This window comes from Manacus candei, unplaced genomic scaffold, assembly GCF_025592945.1.
Source record: "Manacus candei isolate 608988 ecotype Guabito, Panama unplaced genomic scaffold, ASM2559294v1 h1tg000014l, whole genome shotgun sequence".
Lineage (NCBI taxonomy): Eukaryota > Metazoa > Chordata > Aves > Passeriformes > Pipridae > Manacus > Manacus candei.
The window spans coordinates 35,387,473-35,403,860 of NW_026138062.1; the positions used below are offsets into that span (position 1 = coordinate 35,387,473).

At 34.5% G+C, this 16,388-nt stretch overlaps 1 protein-coding gene across 3 annotated transcripts in view; it reads right to left on the reverse strand.

The window, feature by feature from the left end:
* Positions 1–848: 848 nt before the first annotated feature.
* The window catches only part of TNFRSF19 (TNF receptor superfamily member 19), a 59,546-nt gene continuing 44,006 nt past the window's right edge, over positions 849–16,388 (reverse strand). For all 3 annotated transcript variants that reach the window (XM_051780121.1, XM_051780122.1, XM_051780123.1), the window contains 5 exons: positions 10,284–10,448; positions 8,967–9,092; positions 8,147–8,240; positions 5,661–6,061; positions 849–3,256 (listed from right to left, as the gene is read on the reverse strand). In XM_051780121.1, the coding sequence (XP_051636081.1) occupies positions 5,668–6,061; positions 8,147–8,240; positions 8,967–9,092; positions 10,284–10,448 (779 nt within the window). In that variant the 3' untranslated portion in view covers positions 849–3,256; positions 5,661–5,667. The remainder of the gene's footprint in view (positions 3,257–5,660; positions 6,062–8,146; positions 8,241–8,966; positions 9,093–10,283; positions 10,449–16,388) is intronic.

Sequence of the window (16,388 nt, forward strand, 5' to 3'; positions counted from 1 at the left end):
GCAGCACATGGCACCAGCGTATAAGGAGTCCTTGCTATTTTGGGAAGGTGATCCCCAGTTAAGCTCTGAATTACATACTTAAAAGACTGTAAAAATAACAGCAATACACAGAGAAGCAGCAATGTGAAATTTGCTAGACTAAACTAGCAACAGGGACAGAGCAGCTTTCAGTTTTCCCCAAACTTTCCCCCCAAAACCAATAGTGCTACCACACTCCAGCACAACTACCCTTGCTTTATCATCCTTATCTGGATTCAGTTCCCAGAAGTCATGTAATTATATGCAATTATCAAATTATTCTTTCTTCTCAGTCTTTTGTCAGTCAGATCATGCCATCCCTTTCTTAATCATTTAAATTGTACAGTAAACCATTTGAGTAACATTGTCCAGAAGGTTTACATGAAAATATTCAGGACAATGTTTGAAAAATGGCCTAAATAATCACAGGTAATTAGTCTTCCGTATCAGTTTTCTCTAATTCACTCTTACTTCAGCCAAGGTTTGAAACCACTCTTGGCTGCAGCTGCAGTGCAACACAAATGCTGGGTCTGTTGGTACTGATCAGGGGCCATGATTCCTTTCCTGTTTCAAAAATACAGTTACTCTCATTATTGAAACAGCCTGCTGCAGGAGCACTGGGTTCTGTTTTCAAAGACATTATACAGACAGCAATCTGTGGTGCTTACGGTCCTCCAGCCTGAAGAATGATCCTACTCTTAAACAGCAAGGACCTCAAGACAAAGATGTACCAAATTCTACCATAACTTTAATACAATTACACCATTATGGAATTCTAAAAACAACAAAATAAATGATCACTAGCTTTGCATAAAATGCTATTATTAATTTGAGATCAACACACCAAGACTGGTTCATGTAACATTTTATTCACAAGTAGAAAAAGTATTACAAAACGATTTATACAAGATTTTAATTTACATTTGTTAAAGGAGTATTTAAAACAGCACTGTAAGTCCCTAGATGTGATATGTGGGCAGTCTAAATGCAGTGATAGTGTATGTTTTCTATTGGCATGTACAACACTGCTTGCCACAGGCAATATACAAAAGACCAATTTGGTTAAATTAAGGAAAAAAGTATATACATAATATATACATATATTTAAAAAGACTCTCTTAATTTTTTTCCTCCCAATTTCCTCTCACACTATCTGTCACTCATTTAAAAAAAATGAGTATCTTTCTCTAGAGTTGCTGGACAAAAGCAATTATATAAAGTTTAAATTCCAATTGGAAAACATACTGTGGCAGATGCTGGCAAAACTTTTCAACATAGCTTTTTAAAGAACTGTTATTTGTGAAAGGTGAAATCTGCATATGTTCAAAAATATTTTGCCATATACTGAAATGCATGTTGGATTTTTTTTTATTTACAAAGTATATACAAAGAAGCACACATCTCTTCATGCACATGTAGTGAAAAATAATATTTTGTAATTTCTTTAATGTATGAAAGTCTACAAAGAAATTATTCAAAACTACTTGTATTTAAATATATACTTGAAAGTAATTAGCTGAGTAATTGTACTGTATAACTGCACATTATTCCATCGGTGACCAAATGATGGTATTCACTACTTAAAAAACCAAACCAAACAACAACAAAAAAATCATGTAACTTCTTCACTTACTTTGGTTTGCACTTGATAACTGTTATTCATGACTTTTGCAAACATGAATAATCTCACGGGCGAAGAGCTGAAGCATCTCCCTGCCATGGCTGCCTGGACTGGCTTTAGCTATTCCTGTGCAGGAAGGTCCAACCTTCTACTATGTGCTTCAAAGCAAAAGTCTTTCTCCATAGTGGATTATGAATACTGTCTCAACATTTCCATTGCCACACAAACCATGTGTGGAAAGATGAGTAATATTTATTGCAAATTTGCATCTGTTTTGCTGATTGCTTTACTTTTGTCAAGGCACACTGGGTATTTGAAAGGAATAATTGCTAGAGTTCATCACTGGCAAGTTTGAGCCTGCTGAATGTAATGAATCAGTAGAGGTTACTGGGATTACCCACAGAAGCAAAAACTATCTTAAGGATAAAAATGGCTGCAAAAAATGGTAGTTTGGGATGTGGTATGACAAATAGCTGTTAAAAAATCTTAGAATTACAGCACTGACTGCAGGGAGTTGATAATTTACTAGGCATACACACAACTTCGAGGATTTAATTCAGAGGTATTTTTTTTAAAAAAAGTTATGAATCAGGTTTTATATTTAGTGTGGAAAATTTGAATTGACACAATACTACAGTGAGAAGGACAGAGTGCCATGAATGAAACAAGGACTCCTAAATGAACGAATTAGGTCACCATGAAGCTCGACCTTTAAAAAGAATGCATTAATAAAAAAATCTTATTAACAGTCTCACTGTATTAATACTTTCATGGCACACCTGCTATAGTTGGAAATTTTGATGTGACAGTTAATTATACTTATTTCAACATCCAAAAATTACGTGCTATAACAACAAGTGCTGTATTCAAATACTGAGACTACCAATTAAACACAACATCCCTATCTATATGTCTGACCTTCATTAAACTAAAACTAATTTAATCTCCTGCTATATTTAACAGAACAATGTGACCTCCCATAAATGTAAGAATTGGATGAAGGGGACTTTAACCGTACATACTGTAACACGCTAATTCTTTAACTCCCCAAACTAGCTTATTGACTATAATGTAATATATAATAAAAGCTTCAGTTTATCAATAGATGATCCTTGCATAAATAGAAATGTTTAATTTTTACGTCCTTCAATAGCAGGAAAATGATTTAAAATTAGAACCAGCAGAAAAAAGAATTTTAATGCATGCATAAATCTGCAAGCAGAATAACTGGCAACTTCTTGTCCCACGCCTTCTGACACCTGTAGCCATATTTAAGAGACCCACCTAATCACACTCAAGTGTTTATATTTTTTGCTGTATTTACATACACTACTAAGCTCACTCCACTACATGTTTTGAGAATCTGAGGGAAAAGAAGAAGAGATGCAAAAGGTCATAAATCCACTCTGAGGGTTCTCCTAGGATGCTCTTTGAAGTTTCACTTTACAGCTGTTACACCTCCAATACAACTGCTCAGAAGGTGTGAAGTGATGCCATTTTTTTCCAGCTGGTTTTGAAAGCATGCAACACTGAAGACCAGACTATGTTTGATGAAAATCAGCAGAGGAGCATAAGGGAAGCATTCAGCTTTAGTTCTGAGAGAAAAAGCTTGGGTTCCTAAAAGAAAGCGATAGAAGAGTGGTTACATGAATTAGTAAAAAAACACTATGTACTTCTATGTTTGACTAAACACTAAAAAGTAGAGGTATACTTACTGCTTGCTGTAAAATTCACATAAACCTGAAGACTAAATCTGTATTAAAATACCTATTAAAAAGCTTATATTTGCGTGTATGTATATAAAAATATGCTATATTCTGATTTTATCATGTTATTATTGCTTTTGCAATATAATAATAAAGTATGGACCTATGCAAGACTCTAGTGCATCCACAGGCACTAAAAAGGCCATCCTTCCCTCAAAATATTTCAAGACATGAAAGATGGAAGGCAAATGGGAAAAAATGGTGCAGACTGAGATGAAATAATTTTCTTGGAGTTGTACAGCTGGCTACCATTAAGCCTGAAAATACATCTCAGGTAAGCCTAAGTCCTGGTTCTGTCCCTCAAACACTACTTAAATTTCTCCACCAAAAATGCAGAGAAAATGATCCACCACAGTGTCTGAATATGGAGAAATTGTACAAAATGAATCAGCAAGGTCTATGAAAGAATAAAAATGAAGAAAAACTTAACCCTCCTGAAGACCTTGATTATTCAAAATTATACACAAATCTCAGTAGTAATACAGGCTAGTACAAAACCATCAAAGAATACAGGATTTTGGGATGCTAGAAAAGATGTCTCCATACACATAGGAATTGATAGTAAAATTTACAATTCATATACTATAACAACTATGGCGAAATATAAGCTAATTTTTATAGTAATACTTCGAAATTCCATGGTTCCTTTCATCTAGAAAAACTCTTATATAATATTAATTGCACACCTCTGAAGTTGATACGTGGTTTAGTGGGAAAACACCCACAAACTTTTGATTTTTTAAATCCTGTTAGTATGGAAATATATAGTCCCTTGAGACATCTCGAGACCTGGGAACTAGCAGCATCGAGATCTGCACTGTCCCTTCCTACACATACCTACAGAATATGACCTATATATATCACCTAATGATATTTGACATATACAAAAATAAAACTATGATAATTGCTATCTAAGACATGGGCAGTCAGTGCCAAGCATTGTTACAGACAAAACTATATATTGTAAATAATACATTGAGAAAAATATGTGCAACCCAGATAAGGTTGATATTTTCAGTGACAGCAGTAGATTTTCAGGGTGACATACAAGTTTCTTTGAAGTTAATGGCAAAACAGTTCTTGACTTAGCAGTCTGTTCACTTCCTTCCTTCTCTTGACAATGTTACCTAAACAATTAAGGCGTGATTTACAAAGAAATAACTATTGCTCTTACATGTCTTCAGAATATGCATATTTTTTGCTAAATAGTAATTACTTTCTACTTCATGTTTAGGAACAATAAGAAGGTGGCAGGCAAACCAAATGGAAGAGGATCAAAGGAAGGCAGTTTTATTTCTGCAGATGACCCAAAGTTTTCATAATTACAGATAGCATCATTTTCTTAATTAACTTTGGTGGATTATTAATATTAATGGCAATTGCTTGTGTTCCTGTCTCTGTGTACATACACAGGAAGGTGTTTCAGCTTTCCAGCCACAGCCTGCATAACCCTGGAGTAACAACATACCATAGTTTGGGATCCTTTCACAGATTAGTTACTTGATGTTCCAATTTACTTACAATAGTAGAAAATTCCATTTTAAAGATACAGAGCACAGCTAATATTCAGAAAGATATAATGATGAACCAGTAGCAGAGTGACTTTTTGTGATGGTTCCATTGTTACATAGTAGCGACAAATATTTTATCACCTCTTCTCATTTTGACCTCAGACCTGCATTTTCTCTGAGCTTTCATTGACTAAATTGTATTTTATGGACAAACTTACATTTCATCTGGTGACATGCGAATATGAATGGCATTAAAAAGCATTTGAAATTCTCTTCTGTTTCTAATCCTGCTGTAGTGACTCCACAGAAAGGCTTTGTAAATATTTTTAGATGAACACTTGCATGTCTTTTATGCTTTGTTTACAACAAGCAAAGACAATTCCTCAGCTCTCCATCATAAACGAAGACTAGACTCACATAACAGTTTGGTCATATGGCTATTAAACTCATTTTTCCCCCTGAAATTTAATGAAAAAAATCCCCTGATAAAAGCTTACTGGTTTACTGATTTACCCCTGTATTCTGGTTCATATTATTTCAACAGTGGTTTGCATAATTACACCTTTCAAATTCAGTTAACAATTTTAAAATGCCAGATCTCTTGTAGAGGCTTACTTTATATCAGCAATAGCTAGGTGTAATCTATGGAGAAATATAACCCTACAACTTTTTACAATTCTATTTTTATCTAGCTCTACACGCCTGAAGCACTCATTCTCACTCCTTTGAAGTTATGTTTTTTACCTCTTTATCAATCTGTAGAGTCATTTGTTGTTCCATTACACTTTGTCTTTGGCTGGGTTTCAGCAGTCACCAAGTTCTGAAGTGATGAAACTTCTATGCATGTGCTGTGTTTGGAGATTTCAAAGGACTTTGCAACATTTCCATCAAGAGACTTAGCTGAAATAAGTACTTCACTTATTTCCTGGTTATTATCCAACTCAACAGTGGCTGCATTTTCAGTCTCAGGGCTGCAGGATTTTGCAGATCCTCCAGCCAGTTCTGAATATGATTCACAGATAGAAATACTGTCACAACAAGCTGAGTTTTGCATAAGAGGCCAAGCATCTGGAATGTCTCCACAGGCAGAGGGTGGAAGAGAACCAAGGAAAGCAGGAATCATTTCTCCAACAGAATCAGCAGCTCTGTGGAAGAACAGACACATGGTTTACAAAGCATTCCAGAAAATATTGTCAGTATTGTAATTATTATCATTAGTAATTGCCGTTATTTCAGGAAGGTTTAACAGGGTTGCATTAATACTCTAGAGACATTCATCCATTTGAAAAGGAATACAGTTTGTGCCTTGTCTGGAAATGACAAAAGCTCTGGTGAACACTACTAAAGGTAAACATCATGCCCAGAGCACTTCAGACAGTGAATCCAGGGTTCCAGAAAACAGGTTCTACATCTGGGTTGTTTACAGGCAGAAATATGACCAAAAAATATCATAGCAGTGTTCAGATACAAACACTGTTGCAAAGAAGAAGGAATTTTTTTGTTTTTCAATGCATGGGGAGGTGGGGTACTAAGACAAGATATAACAGGTTTAAGTACATCAAGAAAGATGATTGGGTAGAATCTAGAATCTTCAACACTAGGGGTTTTTTGGTTTTGTTTTTTTTTTGTTCCTTTTTTTTTCCCCAAAAAAACCCAGGCTAGACAAATATCTAACAGAAGAAGTAAAGTGGGAGATGGGAACAGACAACGAGACTGCTTGAAACTTTGTGTTTGCTTTAAACTTGAATATGCATTCATTTTAGATTTTTCAGTTTGTTCTGTCTAGGCTTCAAAATGTGAAAAGTTTTTCTCCTGTTCTTTTTCCTGTGGAAAGGACATAAAATTAAAGAAGGGCAAATATTATTTTTATTTTATGGAAAATGGAAGAAAGTACAAGTAGAAACTCAATATTATCTACCTCAAGTGTATTTAAAGTGCATGATAATACTGACATCTGCCAAACTCTGTTGAAAGTCCAGTGGTGTTTTTCATTATATGTATGCCAAAAGAAGTATTACCAAACCCAAAAAGTTATACATATGTTTTATTTCCAAACATTGCCAACGGATTTATAAAAATGTAAAGGCTATATTAAGACTGATATGCAGTAATAATTTGTGTGACAAAACTCATCCCACATGAACATGCCTATAACAGATTTTAAGTAGCCTTACTCATTTCCAAAACATGATGCTTTAATAGCTTTAATATGCACACAAAGTATTGTCAGAAAGGAGGCCAAAAGTCAGGACACTGCCCCACAATTGAAGGAAATACATTATTCTGGCAAAGGAAATTGGCATAAACTCCATTTCTACTGGAAGGAACCACAGGATCTTTGATGTCCAAATTACATGGATATTACAGTTATTTTTAAAGCCTTAACCAAAAGATTCCTCAAAAAGTACACAACTTTGTGTACAAGGCTATCAATTTGTCAGCCTTGGTGGTATACAAGGATGACTCAAGCTTGTCAGTATTTAAACAAATTGTTATAGAAAATTTAGATATTTTGTATCTTATACTTAGGTCACTAGGTCACCTTACATAAACAATACTTATGAAGAAGCTGCCTCTACATTTTCAGTTACATGTGGCCATTAGAACAAAACAGCTGAAGACCAATTTAACCCTATATGGAAAATTATTCTAGCTAAAAGAAATAAATACATCCTGTGTTAAAATCTGTAACTCTGAAAGGAAGGAAACTCTGAAGGACACCATAAATTTTATGTATTTAGCTCACGGTACTGCTGTAGAAATAACTACTACTGTATTTATATTCAGCGGATCAGGAGAAAATTATAATCTGCTAGAAATTCAGAAATAATAGATATTTCAAATGTGAAAGTCTAAAGAGTTCCTAAATTAAAAAAAAAAAAATCTTCATGACACTTCTGAATTGTCAATACCACCAGATTCATGAGTCTATGCAGCATCTTACTAATCAATAGCAGAAGAGAGGGTCACCAAAGCCTCTAAGGTACCAGAGAGTAAAAGGAAGACTATGTGCTCATGAGAGAAGTCACTTCTTTGCAGAAACCCATGTATCAAGTCAGCATTTGCAAAGTAATACTATAAACCTGTTCTTGCACAACATGGGGTGATATGGCTACAGTTCATCAAAATCCCCCATTCCACTTCAAACAGCCATTGTATCTGTATAAATATCAATTTAACTGCATAAAACAATACTTAATGTTTAATAGACATTTGTAAAACTAAGTTACCTTTCATTAAGTGTGGTCTGTGAGTGGAAAGCACAGCTGTGACCCATGCTACAGGTTTCATCACAGCACAGGGATGGAATCAAGTGAACTGGTCCTAAGGAATGAAAATGTTAAAACTGTTAAAGCTCTGTATAAACTTAGTTTCTGTTCTCTTTCAAACTTGAGCATTAGTTTGCCAGTTACATTATAATACATGGATTGAGGAAAGATTTCTTACTGCAAGGAATGGGTTCTCTATTCCTTTAAAATTGAATTACTTATAAAAGAAAGCCCTGTCCTTCCTTCAGGAGTAATACAGATGCCAGTCATGAATATCTAATTTTTTAATTAATTTGCTTTTCAACTGAATACACTTGAGAGAAAGCATTCTGAGTTAACCTATTAGGATGATATTTAAGCCTGTGCTCTTCTGTTAAATTATGTATTTCTTAATGTCACAACTGCATCTGTTTTGATACGACTTCACAAAATGGCAATGACTTTAATTGTTGAGGTTGTTAATGTCTTTAACATTCATATCACATTCTTAGATACTGGCTGGTAAATCCTTCATACTAATTTAAGTCTCAAAGCCAGATGCAGTGCTATTTTTATCAGAAAGAAATGATGTAGGTATTTAAAGTTTTTTTTTAAGTGAAGTCACTGGAATGAAAACAGGAAAAAACAACAACAAAAAAACCCCAAATAGCTACTTAAAAATCCTATCTGCTTATTGGGAAATTAGCCTAGGACAAAGGGTAGTTTGACTCTGTAGTTAAAGTTAAATGTCACAACTTAAGTATTAGATAAATAAAGTCACCTTTTAGTAGACCTAACATACCACATGTCTGTGATGTGCTTCTTTGGCACTGGCAACATGTTCTGTGGTCATAGTCATTTAGCCGTGGTCTATCAAAACATGATAATTCAGAGCCATTGTAGTGAATGTCTTGGGATCTCAGAGACCCTTTGAACAAAGAGAATAAAAATCCATATCAGTAAGTGTTATCTTTCTTCCTGCTCAGAGCCTTCTATCTTCATAGAATGCTTAAATGTCATGCTATAACGTATGTCTATACATTTTGCAACGGAAAGATCCACAATGATCGTGTGGTTTCACATAACACAAGCCACAGATCTTGCAACAAACCCTAGAACACCTGGTTCAACTACAGCCTCTTCTAGGAAGACATCTGCTCTCATTTTGATGATTTGAGAGTATATCTCATTCAGTGTTACAGTTTTTCAGTGCCTAATGATTCTCAGCGATTCCCATCTGAAACTTTCCACACTCAGCTTTCAGCCACTGAGATTTTGTTTATGTTATCTTAAAGAGCTTTATATTAACAGTAGAATTCCTTTAATCACTATAATTGTAGGCCAAGGCAAACGAGTTACTACACTTCACTAACTGAAGTTTGAATTCATTATGTCTGAATTTCACAAAACTCTAAAGCATCTTCTAGGTTAGGAACAATTCTTACAAATACCTCTCTCGATCTTTTTATTTTTGCTTGTGCTGTAAGCAGTGATAACACCAATCCTTCCTAGATAATATCCTTGTTTGGCATTCAGGGCTCATTAGATGCTATAAACATATTTTAATACAAGTTTTTTTAAATTATAAAGGGGAACTAGAGTGCTTTTGACTTTTTCTTAATTTAAAGTAAGTGGTAGAAAAATGTGTATTAAAAACAAATTACATTGATGAGCTTTATGGGTTTAAAAAAAGTTTACAAGTTTACTAATTTAACTGTCTTAGGCATTTAATTCATCTTGAATATGCCCATAAAACCCAAACTGTTAGTGACAAATCTCTCATGTACACTGGCCACATCCATTATCTCAATGACCTAATCTATGTTTCACAATAGCATGTGATGCATAGATCCTGTGCAGCACCTAGCAGAGTGTGGCACAGAATTGATGCAATTAGACTATTTCTGGGTATCTACACAGCATTTTATCAGTAGAAGCTGGAACATCCACACTGAGCTGGCAAACTTGGATGGAGTCTTAGGCTTCTGCTACCTTGATCATCTCAATGCTAAACTTGCTTGAATGATGCAGACATTTCATTTATTTACCTACAGAGAGATCTGCCAAACTAACACCACTATATAAATATTATAAAGAACAGTAATAACTGGAAACTCACAGCTTGGTTTCTTCTCCATAAACTGCCTCTTACAATAGATAACACAAAGAATGAGGAGAGCCAAGAGCACTGTTGCAAGTGCACTGCATATAACAGCTGCCAGAGCAGTGTCTCGGGGACTGGAAGCAGTTGAAGGGATCTTCACAAGATTTACCCTGGTGGTACCTGAAATATAATTAAATAGCAATCAAGGTGAACTGCAAACATTTCAGGAATATAACCATGTAAATGAAAGTCTGAGAAATAGAAGAGGTTTATAGCACAGAAAAAACCAGAATGTTCCATCTGCTAATGTATCATCATTAGTTGCACATATAAATGAATACAATTATCAGTAATCAAATTATGAAAAAAATCTTTTAAAAATATATTGCAAAATATGTGATAATGAGTGGAGATAAACATAAACACATTCAGACTGTCCATGAGAATGGAATCAGATCCACACCACAAAAACCAGGACGTTTGAATATTTAATGCCACATCAATTTAATATGGAGAACATTTCCTACTGTAGAGTTGAGAAAGAGATCCACTAGAGGGAGTCACAAATACATGAACTTCCCTTAAAGAAACTTTCTGGGAACTGAGACACCCACAGAAGTTCAAATGCTATCAAAGTTAACATTCTGCTTGGTTGACACCATGGTCATTTATAGGATCAAACGTAGGATTTCAACTCTGCTAACTTTTTTTTCTTCAGTGATATTTTTTTAACACTAGATAATACCTCTAGTCAACATTCAACACATTGACTTCAGTAAGGACTTAAGCAATGTTTCTAGCTTTGACAAACATTGTTACCTTTAGGTGAAAAATATTCATTCTAAAAGGATCAAAACTTTAACTACCACTACTGAAACTATCTTAAATTATGAGTAGTATTTTAAAATTAAATTCTTTTAAATGACTTATGAATTTTGATAGCCCATCTATTTCAATCTACTTTGAAGTCCACATAAATTCAATAATATGAGAAAAAGCAATAAAACATTGAGTATTCTGACAGCAAATTTTTAAGAAACCACAAGCTACATTTTACTAACTTAAAAGAGTAAGTTAAATGTGTCTATTTACCACAGAAGATATTTGGTTAAAACCTAAAGACTATAATTTTCTAAAAAACGGTCCATGCAGTCGCAAGTTTAAATTGTGATATAAATGTCTGCCAGAGTATATTAAAACCTCTAATCAAATTGTACACACATACAATTATTTGATATCTTGACTGCAATTTAATAATAACAGGAGAGAACTTACTAGCTTGCTTAGTGCAATCAATGGAATTTTATTACTTAGGAATAATTTTCTGAAATAATTATGGTATTTCCTCCACACACATCAAACATCAGCACCAAAGCATTTGCAATACCATACTGCTTCATTATAATGCTTAGATTGACAAAAGTTAGGCATTTTGAAAATCAACTTAATTCTAACTAATCTAATAGTAGTCTTTAGATCACTGAACTCCAAAGAAAACGTTAACTTCTAAGAAATAAAGAATCCAGAAATTGAAACCCCCACCCCCAAACATATTAAATAAAAACAGTTTCTGTGGCTTATAGTATCATATAGTTGCTGGTACCTGGGGAAATATAAAAAAAGTGGAGAAGTCAGATCAAGGCTGTTATACAAAAGAATGTTTAGCTGATAAATTCCTAATTTCAACATGGAGAGAAACAAGTGTTACTGCATTTACATCCACTTGAATATTTCCAAACACCTGTGATATGTACTATTATGTTCCACTGTCACATCAAAAGTGTGAAGAACAAATTTATAGCAGATATTTTTTATATCCTTTTAACTTGCCAAATTGGACAGAGTGGAGCAACTGGAGAAAGTGCAATGGAGGGCCACAAATGACTGAGGAACTGAAGCCTCTCTGTCCTGTGATCCAAGTTTGAGAGAGCTGGGACAGCTCAGACTGGATAAGAGAAGACTCAGGGGAACCTCATCAATTTGTATAAATGTTTGAAGGGAATGTGCAAAGAGGACAGTGCTAGACTCTTTTCAGCAGACCAGAGGCAATGAGGCACAAACTGAAACACAGGAGGGCTCCCTCTGAACATCAGGACACACTTTTATAATTGTGAGGTTGACTATCGCTGGCACAGGTACTTCTCCTCTCACATAATTATTACCTATCTTTCTCTTCATGTACTTCTATAATTCCTATTTACTCACAGAGCTAAGTTCTACGACCTGTTTTCCAGATCTTCACTGTTAATTTTAAAGAAAAAGCAACCAGTGTCATAATCTTTTTGTCATAACTTGAATGCTCTTGGCAGGAGCATCTCAATCTTCCACAGAGATTCCCCTCTGTTTCTAGGATTCTTGCAGCTGTAGTTTGAAGTTTATAGTTTTAGCAGACTGCAGCAACTTCTACATGGTATGCAAAGTCTAGGGATATCTGTGAAAAGCAGTAAATCTATATAAAAACCTTTCAATACAGCAATGTGTGCTGGCTTAGGTGTGAAGATCAAGGATTGTGCTTTTGGTATCAGGTTTTCAATTTTAGCCAAGTGCCTGATCGCATCTTTAGACAGCCTGGACAAGTATTTAAAAACCAGACAATTAAAAAAACTGATCAGAACATCTTCAAATATTTTTCATACCCATATACCTATTTGTATCAATGTACCTAAGAGGGCTAAACAGTTCTTAGTAATTAGGTCCTCATAATTTCCAGAAAAAAGAACTGTCAGTTTTGAAAGCAAAAACAGAACAAGAGTACTGGAGGTGAAGCTGCTATATTTTTGTCTCTCTTCATTTGCTCACAATATGTATCTATTTTCAAGTATAATTACATATTACCTATTCTATGAAAATATAAATTATATATTTCTTTAATGCCCACCAGCAATATCCAAGCTGGAAATACAGTGATTTTATTTTAAATAAGGATGGTTAAATTTTAAATTTATTTTAGCCATCTAGTTATTTTTGTTTAATTTGGTTGATTTTTTTTCCTTTTTACTTGAGCAAGCAATTTTCTCTTCCTGAGAATGCCTACCACTCATCTTCACCTTCAAAGAACTTTTTGGAATAGCTACTGTGAGCAGTCCATTGTAGTCTAGCTCTAATTATAATGATAGTGATCTTCCCTGCAGAGACCAACATTTCAGAAGTGAATTGCTGTTGTAGAAGTGGCCCGTTGGGCATTGCTGAACTCTGCTTTTAGTGTTACTCAGACATGTTTGCATTTTCATAAACTCTGTCTTTCTTTTCACAGACTTAATGGTCCCACTTCAGTACAGCAAGGAGCTGCATTTTAAACTTAACCTTGTACTTACATCTATTAAATGATTACATGATTAAATTTAAATATGCAATTAAACACTTTGTGAATTGGATGCGATGCATTCAGAAAGGAGGGAGGAGGTGGACACTGTTTTATGATTCTGGAAAGCATGTACATATTATACATATGTTCCAACATATTCTGGAAATGTGATAGTGCTAAAGAAGAATTACCCAAAATATCAAGCTGTCTCCTGCATAATTTTGAGCAGTAAGTCTGAATACACGTTTTCCCCTTAATTAACCAATATTACATTGCAATGGCAGTATATGCAAAGATGTGGTTCTTAAAAGCAACTAAAGTTTCTCTTAATCCAAGATGGTTAAATAGCAGTAACTCAGCTAATACAGAACACGAGTCCCAGCTGTATCACTGTAACTTCTGCCAGTAAACAGAACAGTTGAATTTTCAGCCTGTTATACCAAATAACAAGAGACAGGGCAAAATGTAAAGACTTCCTTTATCACTTATTTCATATTTATTTTATCAGACTTTTTTCTCAGAACTATGATTAGTTACAGTCACTACTGGAATCAGCAAGCCTAAAAGAAACCTTTTTGTGGTAGATCATCCATGTGAAAACAGAACTTGCAACATTATATGTTTCTTCTATGGATACAAGAAACAATAATATAATAATTACTAAAGTTGGGGAGGATAAAGTGTGGAATAATATGTTTGGGTTTCTTTCTTAACACATAAAGTCAACACTAACCCAAAGAGCGTTTATTAAAAAAAAAAAAAAAGCTAATCCAAACTGCACTTAGGAAAGTGATAATATGGTAACATCAGACAGAGTGCCATCTGTTACAATCAGGACTGAAAATAAGATGCAAAAGTTAAAAAGTTGTTAATTCTTGAAATATGGGTATTCCCCTCGAGAGAGGAAAGGAGTACTCACCTATTATAAAAACTGTTTGCCCACTACCTTTACATAGAGTGGCTAAACTCAGTGGTATCAACCCTAATTTGACAAGAATTAAGGGCTCAGACATACCCTCAAGTTACAACAATCTAACAAGTTACTGCCTGAATTGCAGTGGCTATCTGTATATGTGCTCTTGATCCACAGAAAATGCAAGGCAATGTACCTTACTTTGAAATTCCTTCGTTTTGAAAAAAAAAATTAAAAGATGTTTATGTTCATTTAAAAGTAAGACAGCTGTAGGTTTACTGAGTCCTAAATAAGCGAAAGTATGTATTATATACAGACCATTCAGATACTACACATATAAAATCTGTAGATATAGATAAAATTACATGTGTAATATATACCACTGAGCACTAACATCAGTTGAAAGGAAGTTGCCCTGATATTTCTGAGTCTTTACAAAGCAGCAGATTGCCTCCTTTCTCCTGATCTTTCAAGTAGGAGGTAAGAATCTTATTAAACATTAGTGTTGGAGACTGTGGTAAACAACAGGGACAGAGTCTCTCAAAATCTGTAAAAGGACAGCCATCTGCATTCATGGCCTACACCCAAAAGTTCATTGTGTCAAACCACATCTTTCAAATGTGCTCCAAGTGCTAACTTTAAAACCTTCAGTCTCCAAGTTAATGCCTTACAGATTCTTTTTTTTGTTTGTTTTATTGTGCTGGTTTTTTTATTTTTTAAAAAATGTACCAAAATCCCTAGGGGAGAAAATGACTATTCAAGTATTTATCTATTGTTTGGAAATCCTGAGAAATATGCTTATAAACTAAAATCTTTGAAATTTGATTTATTAATTTCCAAGACCATTTCTCTTGCATTGTGTATTTTCACAAACTCCAGCTGCTGACAGCCTTTTATGCTTAAAATGGTAAAGCAATTACACTGTGTATGTGAATTTAAAATATATATGAACTCCACAGTATTGGATACACATCACTATGTTTGTAAGACACAGACAACCTCTGCAACACCATGGTCATCTAAACTATATATGGGCACAAAAGTAACACTGTTTCATACACAAAACTTTCATCTTTGAGAACTGTTTAGCCACTTGAAAATACTACTACATGAGAATAACGCTTCAGATCACTGCTACCCTCAAATAATCTGAAAAAACCTGTAAGCAAAAAAAAAAAAAAAAAAAAAAATTAGAGGAAGTGGGATAAAATCTGTGTCACTGCTGAACTACACATTCTACCCCACAAACCCGTCAAAATTATATTAATGTGAGAAGATACTGTCTCTCCCCCATAAACTGGAAATACTTAGCATGATCTGGTGGCATAAAACGTATGTTGCTGTTAATGGTTGTGGTGGTGTCAGCAATTCTCTTTCTGACTTTTGCTTCCAGAAGCCAACTCTACATCTCTGACTGCTGAGAGTGTCCAATATCTATTTTGCAGTAAATGCAACTTCCTTTTCAGGTGTTTTCATGTGTTATATCAATGTCGCTTAAAATTTAGGTCAGAACATATGAAACAGAGCAGAAAAACTATTTCCCTATATCACTTCTAACTTGTACTCTTAACCAAATTCTTTTTCAGACATCTTTTGCAAAATAGAACATGATATTTCAGCTATTCTCTTGTTCAAATCCAACTATAGAATGCATCCATCCCACCCAGGCTATGAAAGTTGCTTTATCTTTTCAACTGAAAATGAAAACAGCAAGTATCAATTTGTATTCTGTATGTGCAGTCCCATTTAATCTTAAGGACTACTCAGTTACAGAATAAAAAAAACCTTGTGCAATATTTGAGTCAATTAGGCCTGTTGATGACAGTTACTGCTTGTATACACACTCTGTCCCTCTCAGTTCTAAAACTGTTACACAAGACATTACCCACATAAGCAGAAGAGG